Consider the following 25,448-nt stretch of genomic DNA (forward strand, 5'->3'; position numbering starts at 1 on the left):
CCACCCCTCCTCGACCTGACCCCCCCCCCCCCCCCCCCCCCCCCGACCCCTGACTCGACCTGGCCAGTCCACCCCCTTCCAAAACCATCACAACTGCCCCCCCCCCCACCCCCTGCGCCCCAGCACACACACACATACACGTCCAGATTTCACCTCCTATCACTTCCAGACCACCGTCTCCTCTCCGCATCCGGATCCCTCCCCACATGTCTGGAATTCCACCACCTCTGATGTCTGAACCACCACCACATCCCATCCACTCATCGTAGAAACTTTTCCCTTTCAACGGTCCCTTTAAACCCACCTGCTTTACGGCGACTAGTGCTGTACCGAGATGGTGTGTCCTTTTTCACTCCGCTCCTCTTGCACTTCACCGCTGGAGCCGGGGACACGCTTTGCTTCTTCAGTCTCAGCCGGCTTGAGTCTGGAAGGTTGGGTGAGATGGGTGCTTACCATTTTACGTACAGGTAAGTCACTACGTTGAGGCAATCTGCCTCTGGCTGCCTCTCTGAGGATGTTACAGACCATGGCGTCCAACTTTGATCACACCCATAAGTAGAAAGATCACAAAATTGAAAAGTGTCCAGAAATGATATAAAATGCTCCACAAAAACATGGTCATTTCTTTATGATTTTATTGTTGGAGCTTTGTCACTGCTCTCAGTGTTAAAGTCTTTGTTAACATGCTAAGTTTAACACGTTGCTTATCCTGTGGCATGCTGCACACACTATCGGAATTGCATGCGACAAGACAGTACATCATACAAAATGCAAGCTGGGCTCATTGAGAGAAGGAGGCAGTTAGACCAGTTCCCTGTCTTGCTGACAGTTAATGGTCGCCAATTCATGGCTAAGTTGACCGAGCGGGCTCGCGAGTATAAAGAGAGAGAGAGGATGGAAGAATTGTTTTTGATGTAAAGGTTATTCAAATATGGAATGCATTATCACAATCGACCATTCAATCTCAGTCAAGCATGACATTTGAGAGGGAATTGGATAACTGCTTGAAGGAGAAAATGTTAAAGAGTGTGGAATTGAAGCTGATGGATCATCCTGATGTGAAACAATGGGCTGAATAGCTTCCTTCTGTGCCAACATTTCTAAGGTTCTAAGACTCCAGCCTGTTCAGACATCAGTACAACACTATTTCCGTACAGCAATACAATGGTGCGGTCATTTAGGAAACATACAATATCCGCCTTCTTCATCTTGTAATCCTGATCTGAATCGGGACTGAAAACCCTCTTGGTTACGTATGTCCATTGGCATCAATAGGAGAGAAATTTCAGTCAGTATTATTCTCAGGCAAATAGTTAATGCGCTTGTGTCCAGCATCTTAATGGGGCGACGTTAACCAGTTCGTGGAACAGTTTGGTGCTTCTGCTAAAATAGATGACAGGGAACACTCATCAAATCATAGAATCCCAACAGTGCAGAAGGAGGCCATTCAGCCCATCGAGCCTGCACCGACCACAATCCCAGCCAGGCCCTATTCCCATAACTCACACATATTTACCCTCCTAATCCCCCTGACACTGAGGGTCAATTTAGTATGGACAATCCAACTAACCCACACATCTTTGGAGTGTGGGAGGAAACCGGAGCACCTGGACAAAACCCACGCAGACACGGGGAAAATGTACAGACTCCGCACAGACAGTGACCCAAGTCGGGAATCAAAGCCGGGTCCCTGGCGCTGTGGGGCAGCAGTGCTAACCACTGTGCCATCGTGTTGCCCAGCTTTTACCCCCACTGATTTCACTGACAGTCATCTCTTGGTTGGCATTTACCAGCCTGGCATCGCCATTCAGATGCCCAATCCAGAAACCGCCTGATTCGCAGTTTTCCCAACGAAAAGTCCTCAGGAAAGTTGGGCTTAATTCTATTCGTCAAAGGTGACGATTTTGGAGGCAGATGTGCCAGCAATTTGGCACCACCAGGTACGTGCTGAGAAGCCAGCACATTTCCCACTCCCCCTACTCCTGGCTTATTCTGGCTGAGACTGGTTTGGGGAAGGGATTGGGTGGGTGGGCAGATGACAGCCATGCACCCGTCAGCAATGTTAGCCAATTAAAATGCCAACCAAGGCGCTCGAATTGACTTCACAGGCTGTACGGAATTTTCCAGATGGCAGTCAGACCCCCTGCTGAATCCTGGTGGGTGGATGGAGTTTGCCTCCTAGAGACAGGCCATGGAGTCACTGCAGTGACTAATTTAGCTCTGGCTCCCGCTTCCCCGGTGCGAGAGGGTCATAGCCGCAGCTGCAGCCTATCCTGTGAAGGAATACCCCCTCTATAGTGCTGGCCCGGCAGCTTTTAAAGTTTTAAAATATATTTATTAGTGTCACAAGTAGGCTTACATTAACACTGCAATGAAGTTACTGTGAAAATCCCCCAGTCGTTACACTCCAGCGCCTGTTCAGGTACACTGAGGGAGAATTTAGCATGGCCAAATTCGGACTGTGGGAGGAAACCCACGCAGACACGGGGAGAATGTGCAGACTCCTCACAGACAGTGACCCAATCTGGGAATTGAACCCAGGTCCCTGGCACTGTGAAGCAGCAGTGCTAACTACTGTGCCACAGTGGCTACTTTCTATTTTAAAGTTACTGAAGTCTACAGGGGTGACTCCATCTTGAAACACCCTCTCATTCTCCCACTTACAGCTCACCCGGCAAAGCAGCTGGTCTCTCACAACCTTGGCCTCCGATTAGCCCTCCTCGCTGAGGAGTCCACCCACTCTCCTTAATTGGACGGGAGGCAGCCTCTTCATCTTTTTTCTGTATTCATTCACAGGATCTGGGCATCGCTGGCAAGACCATCATTTGTTGCCTATCCCTAATTACCCTTGGAGAGACTGACTTGTTCGGCCATTTCAGGGGACAGTTGAGAGTCAGCCACATTGCTGTGGCTCTGGAGTCACGTGTAGGCCAGACCGGGTAAGGACAGCAGATTTCCTTCCCTGAAGGACATTAATGAACCAGATGAGTCTTTATGACAATCGATAATAGTTTTATGGTCACCATTACTGAGGTTACCTTTATATTCCAGAGATATTAACTGAATTTAAAATCCATCAACTGCTGTGGTGGGATTTGAACCCAAGTCCCCCAGGACCTTAATAGGGTCTCTGGATTGCTAGCCCAATGACATCAACACTGTACCACCATCTCACCCCCTCCTTAAAAATCTTCTCTGTCCCTCCAGAGGCATTTCCAGGTTCCAAACTCGAAATGAGGACCCAAACAACATTGTTTCTCTCTCCACAGATGCGCCCTGATTTGCTGAGATTATTTTCCACTACCATTTCAAAAGTACTTCATCAGCTGTGGAGCACTTTGAGATGTACTGAGGTGTTGAAAGGTGTCATGTAAATGGAGGGCTAGAATACAAGAGCTGGGACGTACTTCTGAAGCTGTACAAGGCTCTGGTCAGACGCCATTTGGAATATTGTGAGCAGTTTTGGTCCCCATACCTAAAAAAGGTTGTGCTGGCCTTGGAAGGGGGTCAGAGGAGGTTCACAGGAATGATCCCAGGAACAAAGGGTTTGTTATATGAGGAGCGGTTGAGGGGTCTGGGTCTATACTCGAGAGGGTTTAGAAGGATGAGGAGGGATCCAATTGAAACTTACAGAATACTGAGAGGCCTAGATAGAGTGGACGTGGAGAGGATGTTTCCACTAGTGGGAGAGACTAGAATTGAAGGGCACAACTTCAGAGTGAAGAGACACTCCTTTGAAACTGAGATGAGGAGGAATTTCTTCAGCCAGAGGGTGGTGAATCTGTGAAACTCACTGCCACAGAAGGCTGTGGAGGCCAGGTCATTGAGTGTCTTTAAGACGGAGACAGATAGGCTCTTGATCAATAAGGGGATCAAGAGTTATGGGAGAAGGCAGGAGAATGGGGATGAGAATCATATCAGCCATGATTGAATGGCAGAGCAGACTCGATGGGCCGAATGGCCTAATTCTGCTCCTATCTCTTATGGTCTTTTGGTCTAAGTTTCCTTTCTTTATTTCCCAATTCCCGCATTGTACTTGAGAGATGCCAAGATCATCAACCTAATACCTTGGGCAGGATTTTCTGGCCGCGCTCGCCCCAAGACTGGAAAATCCTGTTTAAGGTCAAAGTGGCAGGCGGGATGGGAAAATTCTGCCCGTTAACTCTTCACAGATGCTGCCTGACCTGCTGAAATTTTCCAGCATTTATTTTTCAATTTTTGCTTAATTTGTGTCTCATTATAAGAAGATAGACACTTGCCTGACTTCAATGAATGTCAAATTACGATGGAAAATATTCCAGCCATAATAAATAATGCACTTCTAAGGAAGAACTAAGAGACAACAACAACTAACGTAATGAAACATCTGAAGGAACTTACTTCACTGAGTTGCAGCGTCCTGTACTGTTTATGGGAGAGTTCAGTCAGGATTCTGCTTCCTGATCACCAGTTGACCAGATTCTGTTGGATACCTAACATTCAACTCCCGTGGGTGTGTAGAAAGGGCAAGATCAAATTGGCCGCATGTCAAATTGCTTGTCCATTATACACTATACACCCTGTCCACACAGAGGACAAAACCAACCCAACCAAGTATCACCCTGCCAGTCTGCGCTTTATCATCAGAAAATTGATGGAAGGTGTGGTCAACAGTCCTATCAAGTGGCACTTACATGGCAATAACCCACTCACTAACACTCAGTTTGGGTTCTGCCAGGGTCATTCAGCTTCTGACCTGATTACAGCCATGGTTCAGACATGGACAAAAGAGCTGAACTCCAGAGTTGAGGTGAGAGTGATTGCCCTTGACATCAAGACAGAATTTTATTGAGGGTGGCATCAAGGAGCCCTAGCGAATCAGTAGGAAAAGCCTCTACTGATTGGAGTCATATCTGGTGCAAAGGAAGATGGTTGTGGTGGTTGGAGATCAATCATCGCAGCTCCAGGACATCTCTGCAGGAGTCCCTCAGGGTAGTGTCCTAGGCCCAGCCATCTTCAGCTGCTTCATCAATGACCTGCCTTCCATCGAAAGGTCAGAAGTGGGATGTTCGCTGATGACTGCATAATGTTCAGCACCTTTCACAACTCCTTAAGTACTGAAGCAATCCATGTCCAAATGTAGCTATCCCTGTACAATATCCAGACTCAGGCTGACAAGTGGCAAGTAACATTTGTGTAACACAAGTGTCAGACATGACCATCTCCAATAAGTGAGGATTTCCCCTTGACATTCGATGGTGTAGCCATCACTGAATCCCCCGCTATCAACATTTTGGGCGGCACGATAGCACAGTGGTTAGCGCTGCTGCTTCACAGCTCCAGGGTCCCGGGTTCGATTCCCGGCTCGGGTCACTGTCTGTGTGGAGTTTGCACATTCTCCTCGTGTCTGCGTGGGTTTCCTCCGGGTGCTCCGGTTTCCTCCCACATCCAAAGATGTGCGGGTTAGGTTGATTGGCCATGGTAAAAATTGCCCCTTAGAATCCTGGGATGCGTAGGTTAGAGGGATTGGCGGGTAAAATATGTGGGGGTGGGGCCTGGGTGGGATTGTGGTCGGTGCAGACTCGATGGGCCGAATGGCCTCCTTCTGCACTGTAGGGTTTCTATGATTTCTATGATTTGGGGGTTACCATTGACCAGAACTTGAATTGGACTAGCCATATAATTACTGTGGCTACCAGAGCAGGTAGGGGTCCTGTGGTGAGTATTTCACCTTTTGACTCCCCAGAGCCTGTCCACCAACTACAAGTCACAGTCAGGAGTGTGATGGAATGCCTTTCACTCGCCTGGATGGGTGCAGCTCCAACAACACCCAAGAGCCTCGACACCATCCAGGACAAAGCAGTCCGCTTGATTGCTATTCCTTCCTCAAACATACATTCCCTCTACCACCTATGAACAGTGGCAGCCATCTATAAGATGCACCGCAGGAACCCACCAAGGCTCCTTGATAACAGCTTCCAAACTCACAACCTCTCCCATTTAGAAGTACAAGAGCAGCAGATACATGGGAACACTACCACATGGAAATTCCCCGCCTCGTCACTCACCATCCTGGCTTGGAAATATATCGGCCATTCCTTCACTGTCGCTGAATCACAACCCTGAAACTCTCTCCCTAACTGCACTGTGAGTGTACCTACACCACGTGAGCTGCACCGGTTCAAGAAGGTGGCTCAGTTTGTGAGTGGTATCCATTGCTTAGTTGGCAGCATCTGCAGAGACCGAGTCTGAAGGCTGCAGTTTCGAATCCCATTACTTAGTCATTGCCACTGCAGTACATGAAGTCACTGGCTTCTTACTCACTCAGTCTTGTAGGATTGTATCAGATTGTATAACATTATACAAATGTGCATTCATATCAAATTTTTTCCATTATACTAACGGAAGCATCATCCCACTTATGTTACACAAGTTAAGAGTTCCAAGAAAGCAGAAAAGGGATTTGATAAAAATGCACTCTGTGCAATGAATAATATCACGCCCTCTCATTCATGTTAGAATACTTGGCTCGAAATTCTGTACAAGTTATAAGGTTCTTTGTTTTCGAATCACTCATTGCTCTCAATGGGAAAAAAAAATCAATTCTTCAAAACGGAGCAAAGTGATTCATCTTCGCAGCGGGGAGGCTTTGCTGTTCCTCAGTGGCAGAATCCTATCTCTTTCCAGGAGGGTTGAGCAGAAACTTGAAAATATTCATGCAAGCCTCAATCACTCAAGCCTTTTCCCCAGTGATATGAATCATTAGAATCCCTGCAGTGCAGAAGAGGCCATTCAGCCCATCGAGTCTGCACTGACTCTCGGGTATCTTACCCAGGCCCTCTCTCCTGCCCTCTCCCCTGTTTGTAACCCCACAGATTTCCCATGGCTAATCCATCTAACCTACACATCTTGGAACACTTAGGGGCAATTTATTCTGGCCAATCCACCTAACCTACACGTCTTTGGATTGTCCAGGCAGGAATCTCTGGTTTCCATGGGGCTTTATAAAAACATGCTTTAATTTTCACGCACGGGCAGGAGATTTTTAGCTTAATTTATTTATTCATTTTTATGGGATGTGGGCATCGCTGGCTGGGCCAGCATTTATTGCCCATCCCTAACTTCCCTCCATTTCAGAGGACATTTGAGAGTCAACCACATTTCTGTGGCTCTGGAGTCACATGTAGGCCAGGCTGGGTAAGGATGGCAGATTTCCTTCCCTAAAGGACATCAGTGAATCAGATTCTTTTTTATGACAATCGACAATGGTTTCATGGCATCATTAGACTTTTAATTCCAGATTTTTATTGAATTCAAATTTCACTGATTTGAACCCGGGTCCCCTGAGCATTACTCTGGATTGCCAGTCCAGTGATAATTCCACTGTGCCACCGCCTTAGTATACACCATTAATGACGCCTTAGTGTAAAAAATGGCTGCCCCTAAAAGCCGACTTGTTATCGATGCAAGGTGATCGTTCCACAAAGGCTAGTGGAAGACTGGAACCTTCGCCCCTGTTGAGGCTGTGCATCAATTAAACATTTCAAAACTGAGACTGATATACTTTCGTTAGTCAAAGGGTCTTAGGTCCAAGGTCAGTAGATCTAATTGGACAGCAAGACAAGAGGGAGGCTGAATGTTTTACTCCAGTTCTTTTGCTAGGATTAGCTGAGGCCAGCTTGCAAGTCACCAAGAATAGGAAAGAATTGACTTGTTTGTGTCTCTGAATCATTGCCTGACCTCAGCACCATCACAGGGTGTCGGCTGCTGCAAGGCCCGAATGCAGTGGTGGGGAATCAACCAAATTAACGCGATTGTGACTGTGGAGAACCATCTCAAATGATGAAACATCTCCTTACTGTCCTCCACTACTCCAGCCGTGCGGCCCTGAAGACATGACGGCCTTCACCCCTCGAGTGCGGAACAGAGAGGGAGGTTTTCGTGACACAGCAGCAAGGAGACTCCTACCTCAGCTCCATTGCAGCCCCGATACATGTGTTTGTTGCATCCAGACTCAACCACACCAATATTGTCTTTGTTCCCCTCCCATCCTTCAAACCCCCCCCCCCCCCCACCACCCCCCCACCCCATTAGCTTCAACTTGCCCCAAAAACTCTGCATTTTCAGGGCAAATGGAAACCAGGGGCAATCCCCCTTCACCACTGAGAGATCAAGGCACCGCACACCCCCTCAGTCTCCGCCAGGGCACAAACCCCACCCCCCCCACCCTCTACCATCCATTGGCCCCCTCCCATACATACAGGGACCCCCTGATGAAGGAGCAGCGCTGCAAAAGCTTGTGATTCCAAATAAACCTGTTGGACTTTAATCTGGTGTTGTGAGACTTCTTACTGTGTCCACCCCAATCCAATGCCAGCATCTCCACATCTTGATTTCTTACACACTAAGATATCCTTCATTAGGAAATTCCTTCCAATGGCCAAGAAAAATACCAGCGCGACTCATTTAATCAGTTTCTTTGAGCCTCAATCCTGACTGACTCTTGCGAATCCGACACAAAAATAGATCTCCTTCGTGTTTTACTTTGAAATGTTTTGAACTCTTTCTCACCTCTCATTGGAGCTGCCAGCTCTTGCAAGAGCCCAGGAACGGGCAAGCCAGGAGCTGAGGCCTAGAAACGGGCAGGCTCTCAAAGCCTGCTGAAGGACATTCCATTCTTCACCCAAAGGGTTGTGGATCTGTGGAATTCCCTGCCCAGTGAAGTAGTTGAGCCTACCTCATTGAATATTTTTAATGCAAGGATAGATATATTTTTAAACAGTAGAGGAATTAAGGGTTATGGTGAGCGGGTGGGTAAGTGGAGCTGAGTCTGTGAAAAGATCAGCCATGATCTTTTTGAATGGCGGAGCAGGCTCAAGGGGCCAGGTGGCCTCCTCCTGTTCCTAGTTCTTATGTTCAACGGGGAAGAAGAAATGAAAATGGTCCACAGTTAAGTCTGTTTTATCACTGCATATGTACTGCATATTAGCTAACAGTTCCCACTAACTTACTGGAACTGTACAGAACTGTATGGAGGGCATAGAATCATAGAAACCCTACAGTGCAGAAGGTGGCCATTTGGCGCATTGAGTCAGCACCGACAACAATCCCACGCCAGGCCCTATCCCCACAACCCCACACATTTACCCCACTAATCCTTCTAACCTACACATCCCGGGACACTATGGGCAATTTAGCATGGTCAACCTAACCCGCACATCTTTGGACTTTGGAAGGAAACCGGAGCACCCGGAAGAAACCCACGCAGACATGGGAAGAATGTGCAAACTCCACACTGCAGTGAGGCAAGCTGGGAATTGAACCCAGGTCCCTGGCGCTGTGAGGCAGCAGTGCTAACCACTGTGCCACCTTGTCACCCCAATCAAAGTGGAGAATGTGGGCATCGATCCCACTACCTCTCACGTGCAAAGCGAGCGCTCTACCATTTGAGCTAATTCCCCGTGGCAAAGATTTAAGGTGAGAGGGGAATGATTTAAAAGGGGCCTGAGGGGGCAACTTCTTCACACAGAGGGTGGTGCGTATCTGGAGTGAACTTCCAGAGAAAGTGGTTGAGACAGGGACAATGGCAACATCTAAAAAGCATTGGGATAAGTACATGGATGGGAAAGGATTAGAGGGATATGGGCCAGACACGAGCAATTGGGACCAGCTGGGAGGGCACCATGGTCGGCATGGATCGGTTGGGCTGAAGGGCCTGTTTCCGTGTTGCATTGCTTTATGACTCAATGGCCGGAATGTTACCATCCTGCCCATCACGGGAATCGGAGTGGGCGAGAGGTGGACCACGGGATGGTCCGTTGACTTTGAGCAGGATTTTATGGTTTCGGGACGAGTGAGGCTGTAAATTCCTGGCCAATAACATGCATACAAACATATGAATTAGGAGGAGGAGTAGGCCACTTGGCTCCTTGAGCCCGCTCCACCTTGTGGTATAGTAACTGTGGCAAAGCAGGAAAGGCAGCAGACAATTTATACACAGCCAGCTGCCGAAAACACAAGATAATTATCAGATAATCTGTTTTTGTGGTTTTGAGGGACAAATACTGAGCAGCACACAGGGAAAATGTCCATTTCTCTTTAAAATAGCACCATGGGAACTTTAACATTCACCTCAGGGGGCAGAATAGGCCCTCAATTTAACATCACAGTGAATGACAGACGGCACACCTGACAGTGCAGCACCCTCTCAGTATTGTACTGGAGTGTCAGCCTTGATTTTTGTGCTCAAAGGACTGGAGTAGGGACTTGAACCCACAACTTTCTGATTCAGAGGCAAGAGTGCCACTAACTGCAACCAGCCACAGCTTTCTGTTCAGGGTCCTGGAACCAAGGCAGATTGGTCAGTTCAGGTGTAGATCAGCCGTGATCTAACTGAATGGTGGAGCAGGCTTGAGGGGCCGAATGGCCTACTTCTGCATCTATGGACTGAGTCAGGCTGAGGAAACCAAATCAACCTGAAAATTTTCGACATTTTTAGGCCATACAGAGAATCAAGTCTTGGGGATCAATGATCAACTTTAAAGTTAATTGGATTGATATTGGTTGAGAAGCAGAATTGAGGAGTGAGAGGTTGGTGCTGATATTTTCCCAAGACAGTGAAGCAAACCAGGTGTGGGGGGAGGATATCTAGATGGGAAATCCAGGAGTAAGGTTTTCCTAGATATCCTGCCATGATGTCAGAGACGTCTTATAAACTTTTTCAGCAGACTTGCTGCCTGACTGCCATCTCGACTGACAGCCTGTTAAGTGCAAAAGCCTGCATCACAAGGCCACATCTGAGGTCTGGACAGAAGAAGTTGAAGTTCTTTGTGGAGGTCAGGGGTGATTATGGAGATCAGGGGTTGATTGTTGAGGTCAGGGGTCGATTGTGGAGGCCAGAGGTTGATTGTGGAAGTCAGGGGTAGGTTGTGGAAGTCAGGGGTGAACGTGGAGGTCACGGATTGATTGTGGAGATCAGGGGTGATTGTGGAGGTCAGGGGTGATTGTGGAGGTCAGGGGTGAATATGGAGGTCGGGGTGAATATGGAAGTAAAGGGTGAATATGGAGGTCAGGGGTGAATATGAAGGTCAGGGGTGAATATGGAGGTCGGGGTGAATATGGAAGTAAAGGGTGAATATGGAGGTCAGGGGTGAATATGGAGGTCAGAGGTGAATATGGAGGTCAGGGGTGATTATGGAGGTCAGGAGTGATTGTGGAGGAGAGGGGTGATTGTGGAGGTCAGGGGTGAATATGGAGGTAAGGGGTGATTATGGAGGTCAGGGTTGATTGTGGAGATTGAAGGAAGAGATGCAAGGGGGTGGGAGTGGCTAATGATGAGATCAATGAAGATGTTTTTCTGTCGGACATGGGGAGAACACTCCTCCGGTTCACAGGTGGTGCTGGAAAGTCACTTTCCTTATGGTTCCAGTTATTCTCTCCCATTTTTACCTTGCCGGTATCCCTGCAGTCTGAAAACCAGGTTCATGTTGGTTAAAAATAAGCAGCTTGTGGAAATGGAGGCATACAGTCTCCTATAGAGATTCTGCTGCCTGAGAGAAATGTGATCAATACTGTCCCCTCTCTCTATCCACCCACTGTCCCCTCTCTCTATTCACCCACTGTTCCCATCTCTTTATCCACCCACTGTCCCCTCTCTTTATCCACCCACTGTCCCCTCTCTTTATCCACCCGCTGTCCCCTCTCTCTATTCACCCACTGTTCCCCTCTCTTTATCCACCCACTGTTCCCCTCTCTCTCTATCCACCCACTGTTCCCCTCTTAGGGATAAGGTTTGAAATTTTTAACATTTTTACTTTCCTGCCACACTAAACCCACTTGTTTTTTCAGGGGTCAAAACACCCCTAATTAGGGAGTCAATCAGACATACGCACATCCCATAGGACACAAAATCTCCCGTCCTTACCCAGTCTGGCCGAGATGTGACTTCAGATCTACAGGAATGTGGCTGATGCTTATCTGATCTCTTAAATGGCCTAGCGAGAGCCACTCAGTTAAGGAGCAAATAGTCGTGGGCAACAAATGCTGGCCTCACCAGTGACACCCACAGCCCATGGGAGAAAATAAAATGGGTGGCATGGTGGCACAGTGGTTCGCACTGCTGCCTCACAGCTCCAGGGACCTGGGTTCAATTTCCTTGGGTCACTGTCTGTGTGGAGTTTGCACATTCTCCCCGTGTATGCGTGGGTTTCCTCCGGGTGCTCTGGTTTCCTCCCACACTTCAAAGATGTGCGGGTTAGGTGCATTGGCCATGCTAAATTGCCCCTTAGTGTAGGTTAGCGGGGTAAATATGTGGGTTACGGGGATAGGGCCTGGGTGGGATTGTTGTCGGTGCAGACTCGATGGACCGAATGGTCTCCTTCTGCACTGTCGGGTTTCTCTGATTCAATGATTAAAATGAACCTGATTGGCACAACCAAGGATTGAAAGCTGCGCTGGATTCAGACACTTGATCATCAGCTCTGCTCTTCCCCAAGTAGACCTGGCCTTCAAAATCAATGCAACCACATTGGACAGCAAGTAGAGAAGCTTTAAAACACCACCAATTAAAATAAATGCAGGAAGCTGTGGGCTAAGGATAATGCACAGGGAATATGTTTGAAAGGATAGCCAGATAGATCTTAGCATTTAATAATAGTTTGGGAAATGTTATTGTGAAAAATGATCATATGAAAGCACATTGGAAACAGATTTCCGTATCAAGTAGCTTCAGGTATCAAACACTGTGCACATTCCAAATATAGTGATGGAATCACGTTGAGATACAGCTCTGCTTGTACAGGCTATTGATCTCACTGTGGGGAAAATACTCAATGAAAATGGAATCATCCTGAATGGATTCTTCTTAGGCAGTCCCTCACAGTCGAGGATGACTTGCTTTCACACTAAAAATGAGTTCTCAGGTGACTGAGGAGCCCAGTGTGTGACCTACAGTCTCTGTCACAGGTGGGGCAGACAGTGGGTGGAGGAGTGGGTGGGTGGCATGCCCGGGTGGGTGGGTGCCTGGATTGCCAGGCTCTTTCTTCACTATCGATGCTTGGCTTCAGTTTGCTCTGGGCAATGAAACTCGAGCTGTTCAGCTCCTTCCCGGATGCTTTTGCTCACTTCGGGCAGCTTTGGGGATGTTGCACTTTTTCAAGGAGACTTTGAGGGTATCCTTGAAATGTTTCCTCTGCCCCCCTGGAGCTCGCTTACTGTGTCAAAGCTCCGAGCAGTGTGCTTGTTTGGGGAATCTCGTGTCAGGCGGGTGGACATTGTGACCCACCCAGTGGAGCTGATCAAGTGTGGTCAATGCTTCGATGCTGGAGATGTCGGCCTGAGTGAGAACATTGGTGCGTCTATCCTGCCAATGGATTTGCAGGATCTTGCTGAGGCAGCGCTGGTGGGACTTCTCCAGGGTTTTGAGGTACATAGTCCTTCACCAAAATCTTACTCCCATTCACGCCGGCAGGATCTTACAGTCCAGCCATTGGCTCACTCCCACTGTGTGTTTCCAGGTAACGAGGGGAGTGTTCAATGGGAAACCCTATTGACAACAGCGGGGCTCGTAAGATCCCATCACTAGTGAGCGGTGCACTGCCTCCTGCCACTGCGAAACACACTGCAGAGAGAGAGAAAAATCCCACCGCATGGGCGGAGGAGTATTCTGCCCGTGTGCGCCCCAAGACCGAAAATTCCCACCTGAGGTCAATGGAGCTTTAAGTGGACTGCCAAGGATTTTCTGTCCCGCCTGCTGCCATTCCCATGGCAGGCGGGAGTGGGATATTCCGCCTCTGAGGGGGAATTTTCCCGTCCCGCCCACCCTGGGAATCGTAGCGGGTGGGGGTGGGGGTGGTGGGTGGAGCATGCAAAGGTCCGTTGACCTTGGGCGGGATTTTCTGATTTTGGGGTGAGCACGGCTGGAAAATACCGCCCCTTGTCTCTGAACCATGTAGGAGGATTTAAGGATTAAAGCAAACTACTGCGGGATGCTGGAATCTGAAACCAAAAGAGAAAACGCTGGAAAATCTCAGCAGGTCTGGCAGCATCTGTAAGGAGAGAAAAGAGCTGACGTTTCGAGTCCAGATGACCCTTTGTCAAAGCTAAAAGGCACAGAAAGTGGGAGATATTTATACTGTAGGGTGTCAAAGGATCATCTGGACTTGAAACGTCAGCTTTTCTTTCTCTCCTTATAGATGCTGCCAGACCTGCTGAGATTTTCCAGCATTTTCTCTTTTGGTTTAAGGATGAAACATTTGTTAGTGATGGCAGAGAAATAACACAAGAATTACTCTGATAAAAATTGGAAATATATTAAATATAATGGAATAAAAGCTCCTTTGCTTTTCTCAAAGTTGTGTTATATTGCACTGCGACAAATAAAATATTCCAGTATCCATTTGTCTGATAGCATTCAGGACTGCAGAGAAGGAAACACACACAGAAAACAAACATTTCTTTTCACAAGAGTGGTAAACTGCAATCTGGTAATCTGTTCAGTTTCACGATAGGACACAGTATTTCAATAATTATTTCATTCTCATTGTTCAAGTGTTACAGTGTCGACACAGTTGATGCAGCCCACAGTCCACACCGCACAAGGACCAAACATAATGAGCTTCTTCTTGACTTTGGACAAGAGTCTGAAACAGGTGACAGCGAATCGCCAGCAATCTCAACCGATCATTATTGTCACGGAATACAAACAGAAGCAATGTGAAATGGGCTGTCGATTCACTGTCATTCATTTCAGGCAGAGATGAGGGGGAATTTTTTTTCTCTTGGAGGGGAGTGGAATTCTTTACCGCAGAAGGCTGTAGAGGCTGGATCATTGAGCATGCTGCAGGATGAGATAGACAGATTTTTAATCAGTAAGGGAATCGAGGTTTATGGGGGCAAGGCAGGAAAGTGGAGTTGATAATGATGATAAGTGGATATGATAATCTGATATTGTCGCATCAGATCGGCCATGATCTCACTGAATGGGCTGAATGGCCTACTTCTGCTCTTGTGTCTTATGGTCTAATGCACAAAGCCAAAATGACTCAAATAGAGATCCAGATATCATTGAATGATAGGATCCCTAAAATGCAGAAGGAGGCTATTTGGCCCATCAGGTCTGTACCAGCTCTCTGACAGAACATCTTATCCATGCCTTATCCCCATAACCCCACATACTTACCCCACTAATCCCCCCAATCTACACATCTTGAGACACTAAGGAAAAATTTAGCACGGCCAATCCACCTAACTTGCACATCTTTGGACTGTGGGAGGAAACCGGAGCACCCGGAGGAAACCCACGCAGACACGGGGAGAATGTGCAAACTCCTCACAGTGACCTGAGGCCAGAATCGAACCCGGGTCCCTGGCGCTGTGAGGCAGCAGTGCTGACCACTGTGCCACCGTGCTGCCCATATCGATACAGCTCATGGTTGCAGCACACAAGGGGGTAATTCAGCCCACTCAGCTTTGCAAGAGGAATTTCACAAAACCCTTTCCTCTTGAAGGGTCATCCTGATTCGAAACGTTGGCTCTATTCTCTCCCCCCAGATGCTGTCAGACCTGCTGAGATTTTCCAGCATTTTCTGTTTTTGTTACTGCAGACAAGATTGTTTTTGTCTGTTTTTTTCAGTCCACTGCTGTCTTCTGGCATGAAGTGAAAATCTTTCCCAGGTCCAGAAGTATCCACAAGTACTCTTACTGGAGATGTTTCAGGCTAAGCATTTTCCAATTGTCCCTACTGAGAAGTTAGTAAAGTTTATTTATTAGTCACAAGTAAGGCTTACATTAACATTGCAATGAAGTTACTGTGAAATACCCCTCGTCGCCACACTCTGGCACCTGTTCGGGTCAACGCACCTAACCAGTACGTCCTTCAGACTGTGGGAGGAAACCGGAGCACCCGGAGGAAACCCGTGCAGACTCCACACAAGCCGGGAATCGAACGCGGGTCCTTGGGGCTGTGAGGCAGCAGTGCTAACCACTGTGCCGCCCAAAGAAAAACCAGTTTGATTTTCCTTCCGCCCTGATTCCACTTCCAGGTACACAAAGTGGCTCTCTGAAACTGGAAATCGCACTGGGTCAAAAACACTGCACCAGCAAAATGGAGAAGAAACAAGAGAAAGAAAGATTTGCTTTTTTATAGCGACTTTCTTGACTTCACGTTGCCCCGAAGCGAATTACAGCCAAGAAGGCAATTTTTGAAGCATAAACCAACTTTTTTCGAAAGCCCACGTCACATATCTTGGCCGGAATTCTCCCACCCTGTCCGCCACTGGAATTTTAGCGGGTGGTTTGCGGACATTGTGAAACCCCATTGATGGTTGGGCGGGAATTTCCGGCTTTTAGACCAGCGCGGCTGGAGAATTCCACCCATAGATTTTATTTTTGTTTTCACCTGCACTGGCAACAATCCTTCGAGAAATGAAAGCTTTTTAATTCCTGAGAAATAAATACTGTCATCATTTTTTTTTTCAAATAACTCTCTGGGTCAAATATTCGCCAAGGGAAATTGAACTGTGAGAGGCAAAGATGTGGAGGGGCCGCATTATACATTCAAGAGAAAGAAAGGAGATTGTAAAGTCTTCAGGCCAACGCAGTGCTGAGCACCTTGTTGAGTCGTTGCTGCACAGAAGGAGGCCATTCGGCCCATTGACTCATTGCCAGAACGATAGTTTTATAACCTTAAGTGTACATGATCAACATCAAAATGTTAATTGTAGCATCTCAACTGTTTCAACGAATTGAATGTACATAATAATGCATAAATCCTTTTCCTTCGATTGATTTATTGTTATTCCCTCCGTCAAGATAGCACAGATGTAACTTTGACTGTAGACCTGGGTGCGACAGGGTTGCCAAACCTCCAGTATTGTCCTGGCGTCTAAAGGAATTAGCCACTAATCTCCCGGGCACAGCTACAAGCTAAACCCAGGAGGCAAACCAATGGGACATTAAAGAAAAATGCTTTTTTGAACATTATGGAATGCCTTTGTTCACAGCTACAACGATTTATGAGAGGAAGGCCTGGAATCTTCGCTTCCACCCAAGGCGGGCATCGTCACAGGCGGGACAGGAAATTTTGCAAAGTAGCCGAATTTCCCTGCGCCGTCCGTGACGATGCCCGCCGCTGGAGGGAGCGGAAAAATCCCAACCGAAGAGAAAATGGCTGCTCGGCTGAGAGGGAAGAATCAGCCAATCAGGTAACCAAGGAGGCTGTTGGCTTTCCAATTGGCTCTGAGAAGGCGGGGCTCCATGAGGATTGGCATGTTGGGCGGCCGGTGACAGGGGTTGCAGGCGGTGATCACAGGAAGGTGTCCGACCAGAATTGGCAACCCTAAGGTGGTAAGCTCGGGGTTATAGAATAGCGGTCAGTATTCACTCTCCCTCACATCTCAGCCACATCCAAGTTTGCTTTCCACTGCATTTAACTGGAGCTGAAAATCGGGTGGGCCTTGCAGCCGGTGGTCCATCCTAAACCACCAGCTTACTGCCTTTGCCCAAAATGGAGTCTTTTACCAGGTCGTCCCAAAATGACCTCTAAACGCAGACTGGCTTTCAAAGATTCGTGTTGAAGAACCTCCATTATAATTTGCTAGGTAGCGGAGTGAGGGTCACTTGGCCCTATCTGGCTGCCTGTTCCGTTCTGTAAAAGTATCAGGTTAACGTCAGGAGAAGTGGCTGGATAACTTTGCTTTTAAGGTTGTATTCCAGATCCTTGCGAAGTCATTGTGTTTGGGAAGGGCGGTGGGGAGCTATGAGTAAGTTTAGTTATTAGTGTCACAAGTAAATTTACATTAACACTGCAATGGAGTTACTGTGAAATTCCCCTAGTCGCCACACTTCGGCGTCTGTTTGAGTACACTGAGGGAGAATTTAGCATGGCCAATGCACCTAACCAGCACGTCTTTCGGACAGTGGGTGGAAACCGGGGAACCCGGAGGAAACCCACGCAGACACAGGGAGAATATGCAGACTTTGCACAGACAGTGACCCAAGCTGGGAATCAAACCAGGGTCCCTGGCGCTGTGAGACAGCAGTGTTAACCATGCTGCCCCTCATTGGAACAGTTAGTCCAGAGCTATTATATTCCTCCTCTGTTTCGATTTCAACACAGTGCTGGGATGCTGAACGAACAATGTGGGCAACTGGAAGGAGCTAACGGAACAAAGCAAGCGTTTTCCTAAAATGATGAAAGACATTTCTTGCTCTGACACTGAAACTTCAGATTCATCTGTGACAGATCTGGAAGATGAACAGTTAAGTATTGTACCGAACGCTCAAAAACTTACAACGGTTGGGGACTTCACTCTTCATTATTTCCTATAACAGACCATTCTCAATCACAGTTCTTACTGTACCTTCAAAGCCTAAAGAACAAAATGCCATAAAATTCATCGACACAATTGTAAGTTCAGAGAGAGGTGTCTCCGTTTTGGGAAATGTTCGATACAACATGAAGTGGACTATCCTCACTCCGAAACTGTGGGTTGGTCTCGCCCCGTCGCGACATGAACCTGCTGGCTGCGTTGGTGAACCTCCTCCTGAAAGTATCTCCCGCCAGGAAGTACAGGATCGGGTCCACACAGCTATTGAGGCTGGCGAGACCCCTGGTCACCTGATAGGTGGCATAGACCCTCTTGTTCCACCCACACGTCTCTGGCCCCTGGTAATAAAGTCTAGACTGAAGATTCAGGTTCTTCATCACGTGGAAGGGGAGGTAAGCGACGGCAAAGACCGCCAGCACGATGATGACGAGGCGCACAGACTTGCCCCGGAGCGGCGTCCTCATGTCGTTGCATATTAGCGCCTTCACTATAAATCCGTAACAGACCAGGATGGTGGCAAAGGGGATACAGAAACCAAAGAACGTGGTCAGCATGCTGTAAATGAAGTAAGTGTGCAGGAGGTCTTTAGAGGTCGTGTCGTAGCATGTCATTGTTTTATTTTTCCTCAGCCCCGTTCGGGAGAAGTACAGAATCGGGGCGATGGCGGCCATCACGGTAACCCACACGCACACACACACAATGGTGGCCGATTTCTTCTTCAACCTGCCCAGAGATTTCATGGGGTGGACCACCCCCATGTACCTGTGCACGCTGATGCAGGTCAGAAACAAGATGCTGCTGTACAGGTTAACATGGAAAATGAACCTCTGCAGTTTGCACAGGGTCTCCCCGAAGATCCAGTCGGTCTTGTTGAAGTAATAAAAGATCAAAACGGGCAGGGAGAAGACGTAGAAGAAGTCAGCCAGGACGAGGTTAAACATGTATACGGTGATGCTACTCCAAGGCCTCATGTAGAAGATGAACATCCAGAGAGCAACACTGTTTCCAATGAATCCAGTGACAAAGACAATAATGTACATGATGGGTAGATAGTAAAACTGGAAACCCTTGTTCAAGGAACAGGTTTTGTTGATGCTGGCACTCAGGTCACTGGACAAGTTTGAGAGGTTAGATAATGCCTCCTGCATTGTATCAAACTCAAGGTCTTCCATCTGGCATCAACAAGATGGCCCGCGTCCCTTCAACAAACAGAACATCTGAAACAACAAACAATCAAGGTTTAAGTTTGCATGATCTTTGGTAAGCAATTATGAACCATTAATAATTTTCCTTTTCTTCAGGGAAGTATTCTCGTTCTACCAAAACTCTGGTAAAGTTAAATCAAATGGTGCAAAGGAAGAACAAAAGGGTGGCACGGTGACACAGTGGTTAGCACTGCTGCCTCACAGCGCCAGGGACCCAGGTTCAATTCCAGTCTTGGGTCACTGTCTGTGCGGAGTTTGCACATTCTCCCTATGTCTGTGTGGGTTTCCTCCGGGTGCTCCAGTTTCCTCTCACACTCCAAAGGTACAAGTTTATTTATTAGTGTCACAAGTAGGCTTACACTAACACTAGGAAGTTACTGTGAAAATCCCCTAGTCGCCACACTCCGGCGCCTGTTCGGGTACACTGAGGGAGAATTTAGCATGGCTAATGCACTTAACCAGTATGTCTTTCGGACTATGGGAGGAAACCAGAGCACCCGGAGGAAACCCACACAGACACGGGGAGAACGTGCAGACTCCGCGCAGACAGTGACCCAACTCGGGAATCGGTCCCAGGTCCCTGGCGCTGTGAGACAGCAGTGTTAACCACTGTGCCATTGTGCCCTCCTTGTGTGTGGGTTAGATGGATTGGCTGTGCTAAATTGCCCCTTTATGTCCCAAGTGCAGAAAGATATGTAGGTTAGGGGGATTAGTGGGGTAAATGTGCCGGGTTTTGGGGATAGGGTGGGGAGCCTGGATAAAATGCTCTGTCAAAGAGTCAGTGCAGGCTCAATGGACTGAATGGCCTCCTTCTGCACTGTAGAGATTCTCTGGTTCTATGAAACTTGCATTAATTTTGTTCCTTCTGATAACATTTTCAGGATGTCCCTAAATCTGCTTTGCACTCAATCAGTTACTTCTTGGACTGATGCCGGTTAGCGTGACAGCAAGTGCGCACACAGCCAGGCCTTGGAGCAACAACAACCTGCCTTCTGGTAGCCCCTTTGACCTCTGCTTCACTGAGATTGCAGGGCTCCCCCTCCACATCCAGCGTGCCATCAATCACACTCATGTAACCATCAAGGTGCCAGTGAGTGAGCCGGGTGCCTTTGAACAGAAAGGGCTTCTCCTCCATGAGCCTGCAGATAGTTTGCAACCCACAAGGCACAGATTCTGTGTGAGGAACCTTGGCAGTTCCCATGATGCATACATCCCCCGACACTCCTAATTGCCAAGGCTGTTTGTCGTTCCAGCTAGGGTGGATGGGTGGCTCCTGGGTGACAAAGGCTTTCCTTTGAAAAGGTGGCTCTTGATGTCTCTCCGGCACCCAAGGACAGACGTGGAGGAGAGAGATAATAGGAGCCATGCCTCCACGAGGGCAGTGATAGAGAGCTTGGTCTGTTCAAAATGAGATTCAGAGGTCTGGACCATTCAGGGGGAGCACGCAAAATCCTCCACACTGTGTGTCTCTTACAGTCATTGTATTCTGTGCTCTGGCATGGGGGGGGACCCACTGAGGATTAGGAAATCCAGGCAGATCCACCGGCTGTAGACAATGACTCCCGGGCTGGATCAGTATTGAAGCCCAAGGAACAACAAACAGGATGAGGACATGGAAGGACCTTCAAAGAGGCAGGGAGGCCGGGAGTCAATGCACCTTCAGCCAGGCTGCCAAGGTATTGTCTCCAGCTCATGGCAAGGGTAATGTGCCCTTACCAAGCATTTGTAATGACCCATTCTATGGATCACAAAGTCCGCTCAGCACCTGTGCAATAAGGCTTACAGCCCCCCGTATCCTGGCATGCCCTGCGCCTATAAAACAAATCAAACAAACACATGCTATTGACACAAAGGCAATATTTATCTGCTTGTGGCATGTAATAAAAGACGTATCATTACGCAGTGTTAACCACCACACAAGAAAACAACTGAACAAGTAACGGCAGAAAATCACTGTCTCCAGTGTTCAGGATGATTTAAATGTACCTTTGTGGGTGCTGCATCTTAGTGCCCCCCTCCTCGCTGGCAGTGGCATTGGAAGCAACCTGCTGACTCTGCCACCCTGCTAATCTCGATGACCACAGTAAGAAATTTAACAACACCTGGTTAAAGTCCAACAGGTTTATTTGGTAGCAAATACCATAAGCTTTCGGAGCACTGCTCCTTCGATGAGCTCAGTGGTCGTTCACTGGCCATTGGAACGGCTGGATTCACTGCCTGAGTGGGTGCGTCCAGCGCTATGGCTGGGCACTCCTCAGTCATTGCCACCTGAACAGGTGGCATGGACACTGGCAGAGAAGTGGAAGAGCTGGTGTCAAGGGAACCCTGAGAGGAGCCCGCGGAGACAACACGGAGCTCGTCCGCCAGCCTGAGATCAGGCTGGGCCTCCCTCCTCACCACTGATGGACAGGCACCGAGCAGAGAGGTGAGGTGCTCTGTCCATCTCTCACTCCGACAGTGACCTCCTGACACCCGGATTGAATTCCTGGAACTGCCTCACCAAGTCAGTCACCACTGTCTCAATGGAGGAAGCTGCGCATTTGGAGCTCTGATCAATTGCCTCAGAGCGCCAGGGACCTGGGTTCGATTCCCGGCTTGGGTCACTGTCTGTGCAGAGTCTGCATGTTCTCCCCGTGTCTGCGGGTTTCCTCCGGGTGCTCCGGTTTCCTCCCACAGTCCGAAAGACGTGCTGGTTGGGTGCATTAGCCATGCTAAATTCTCCCTCAGTGTACCTGAACAGGTGCTGGAATGTGGCGACGAGGGGATTTTCACAGTAACTTCATTGCGGTGTTAATGTAAGTCAACTTGTGACTAATAAATAAACATTTCTTTTATACAGTGTTCACGTTCCACATGGACTCCTCCATGACAGAGACTGTGGCATGCAAACTCTCAGAGATCGCCACAATTTCTTCCCAAGCATCCCACTGGACTTCCAACGTCCACGTATAATAGACAACCCCAGAGGCTGGTCATCTTGCCTCAGACTCAGCATGGCTCTGGTCTCCTCTGGTTGCCTCTGCTCACCTCCACCAGTGAATGCAATGTGTCCTCGCCACTATGAACTGCCATTGTAGCTGATGAACCAATGCCCACTGAGGTGTTTTTGTATCTGTGATGGTGCCTGTTTCCGAGAATGGGTGTGACGTGAATGCATGTGAGGGGGCTGGTCCTCCGGTGTCAAGGGTGACTCCTCGGGGTCCTGCGTTTGTCTGCTGGATGGCGAACCTAGGGCAGGAAAAGGACATGTCAGTGGAATCAGTCATTGCGCTGTCCCTGTGTATGCTAGGCGGGCAGGTGAGACAATGGAGATCCCCGTCATGGTGCCATTGCCTTTGAAGGATATATGGGGATTCCAGCTTTAAGGTTTTCATTTCAGATGAGACAGTCCAACAATGTTTACACTCTCTGATGCTCTGGCATCTGTACTGAACCCTTACCTTTGGCGGGGACCCCTAGCCCTTCACGACTGCTGGGCTGAGGTGGGCAGCAGCACTCCATCTCCACGGCATCCAGCTTGACCCTTGTCAGAAACTATTGGGTTTGAGGGAGCACCGCATGCCCTTGTCCTCTCAAATGTGCAATGGGGTCTCTTCTCCTGAAAGGCCAGAGGAGGATGGATTAGTCTACCCTCTATCTGCAGCGCCGTTCCAGCCTGGCCAAGCCCAACCTGGTGAACAGTTTCCGGGGCATGTTTGAGTGGTGTTCCTCAAAGCAATCAGGCCAATCAGCCAGAGGTCACCACCTAGACTGCCGCTGATGATGTCGGCATGTTCTGAGGGGGGGAGGGGGTGGGTGGACTTGCATGGAGCGGATTCCCTCCGGGACCCTGCTCTCGGTCGCTATTTTATGGCAGAGAGGGAAGGGACTTTGGTGGGGGGAGTGGGGGGGGGGGGGGGGGGGGGGGGGGGGGGCTGCAAGGGAGGGGGGAGGGAGAGTCTACCCTTGACCCCAGTTAAAGCCCTTAAGTGGCTTAAGTTGATTGCACTTAAGGGCTTTCTCCCACCCATTTTTTCCTACAATTTCTAGGCTGGCGGGTGGATGACAGATCGGGAGGGAAGGGAAAAGGAAAATGACCAATCCTACATCTCGGCCAGAGGACCCACCCTCTGGAGCTGCCGACCAACCAGATTGGTTGGCAGCTCTGCCAATCCCAGCAGCACCAGGAAGGTGTCATGGTCGCTGCTGGAACTGCTGGTGAAGAGAGGACACCCAAGGCCTTGCATCCCTGGAGCAGGTAGGTCTGGGGTGGTTTGGGTAGATTCGGGAGAGGGGCAGTGGTGGGGGAATGGAGTGGGTTCACAGGACGGAGTGGTAGGAAGGAAGAGGAATCAACCTTGAGGAGGCCGCCTCGTGTTTGGAAAAGGGCGGCCCCCAAAAGAGAGACCTCCCCTTTCCTCACATCCCACGCTTTAACAACTCAACGTGGCTTCCCACTGGGTTCCCACAAGCGTACTGTGACACGGGTAGCGTGTTATCAGGGTTCATTAACTTGATAACAAACCCAATCGAGCCTTAATTTGTCTTTTAAACATGGTGGGCGTGCTGCTGACTTCAGTGGCCCGTCCGGAGGGAGGGAGGGAGGGGGGTGGGGACGGTGGTGAGATGGGCACCCACCCATATTACGCACCCCGCCCCACTGTGGAAAATATGCCCTCCGGGAGCATGTAAAATCCAGCCTCCGTTTCTCTCTCCACAGATGCTGCCGGACCTGCTGGGTATTTACAACATTTTCTGTCTTTATCTCATTTTTCTAGCACCCGCAGGATTCTGATTCCTGACGATTGTAGAGTTTTTCGTTAACTCTCCTCATACCTGTGCAAGTTGAGTTTTAAAGAGCTTGCATTGCTATATTGCTTTTCATGATCCCAGGATGTCTGAAAGCATTTGCAACTTTTGCAGTGTAGTCACAGAGAGCGATACAGTACAGAAGGAGGCCATCTGACCCATCGTGACTTTGGCAGCAATCTCTTGATTTCCCTTGCTGTTTCCCCTGTAGCTCTGCAATTGTCTCTCCTTCAAGTCCAATCCTCTGGTTACCAAATCAATTGCTACTGGAAATAGTTTCTCTTTATTCATTCTATCAAAATGAGTCAAGACTTTGAACGACTCTGTCAGGTCTTCTCTGAACCTCTTTGCTCAAAGGAAAATAACCGGTGCTTTTTCCACTGTTAACTCAAGATCCTACAACTATTTTACGAAATTCCCACTGCATCCTCTCTGAGGTATCTGTCCTAAATTGTGGCGTCCAGAATTGGATCCAAAACTCCATTTTACACAATGGTTGGTGGATGTTCAGCATCAACATAACAGCACCAACTGTCTGATAGAGCATTTTACACTGACTTTCTGACAGAATATCTTACACAAACCCTATCCCATTATCCCGCCACATGTCCCATAGCGAATCCACTTAACCTACACATCTTGGGACACTAAAGGACAAGTTGCCATGGTTAATTCCCCTAACCTACACATCTTTGGATACAAAGGGGCAATTTACCGTGGCTAATTCCCCTAATCTACACATCCTGGGACACTAAGGGGCAATTTAGCATGGCCAATCCACCTAACCTGCACATCATTGGACTGTGGGAGGAAACTGGAGCACCCGGAGGAAACCCACGCAGATATGGGGAGAACGTGCAAACTCCACACAGACCCAAGCCAGGAATCGAACCCGGGTCCCTGGCGCTGTGAGGCAGCAGTGCCAACCACTGTGCCACCGTGCTGCCCATAACACGTTGGCTTTTGTACTATTTCGGATTGAACTAATTCAACCAAATCAACAAACCGAGGGACAGATCAAAAGAGCAACCCCTTAAATGAATATTGCATTAAACAACAACTAATGACAAAGGAAGCTGAAAACATTGAATCAAATGTGATTAAAGGGCTCGATGAAACACCCCATGGGTGCCCACCAGACATGGACCAC

General features: G+C 48.5%; 1 protein-coding gene across 4 annotated transcripts; it reads right to left on the reverse strand.

The window, feature by feature from the left end:
* Positions 1-778: 778 nt before the first annotated feature.
* p2ry1 (purinergic receptor P2Y1) lies at positions 779-23,085 on the reverse strand. Of its 4 annotated transcripts, none has more exons than XR_013496339.1 (3): positions 22,951-23,085; positions 18,270-19,522; positions 779-1,383 (listed from the first exon to the last, which is right to left on the reverse strand). XR_013496339.1 is itself a non-coding variant. In XM_078204813.1 (2 exons), exon 2 carries the CDS (start codon positions 19,475-19,477, stop codon positions 18,392-18,394), a length of 1,086 nt encoding a protein of 361 aa, XP_078060939.1. In that variant the 5' UTR covers positions 19,478-19,522; positions 22,951-23,085; the 3' UTR covers positions 14,272-18,391. The 4 variants fall into 4 exon arrangements, 2 of the variants coding, with proteins under 2 accessions (XP_078060939.1, XP_078060946.1); XR_013496338.1 differs by lacking the exon at positions 779-1,383 and adding an exon at positions 14,317-14,815; XM_078204813.1 differs by lacking the exon at positions 779-1,383 and having other exon boundaries at positions 14,272-19,522.
* Positions 23,086-25,448: the final 2,363 nt, after the last annotated feature.

Source organism: Mustelus asterias, chromosome 3, assembly GCF_964213995.1.
Source record: "Mustelus asterias chromosome 3, sMusAst1.hap1.1, whole genome shotgun sequence".
In the NCBI taxonomy this organism is placed as follows: domain Eukaryota; kingdom Metazoa; phylum Chordata; class Chondrichthyes; order Carcharhiniformes; family Triakidae; genus Mustelus; species Mustelus asterias.

Excerpts from the sequence above, each read along its gene's own strand:
- p2ry1 (XM_078204813.1), bottom strand. The coding sequence starts at position 19,477 with ATGGAAGACCTTGAGTTTGATACAATGCAGGAGGCATTATCTAACCTC.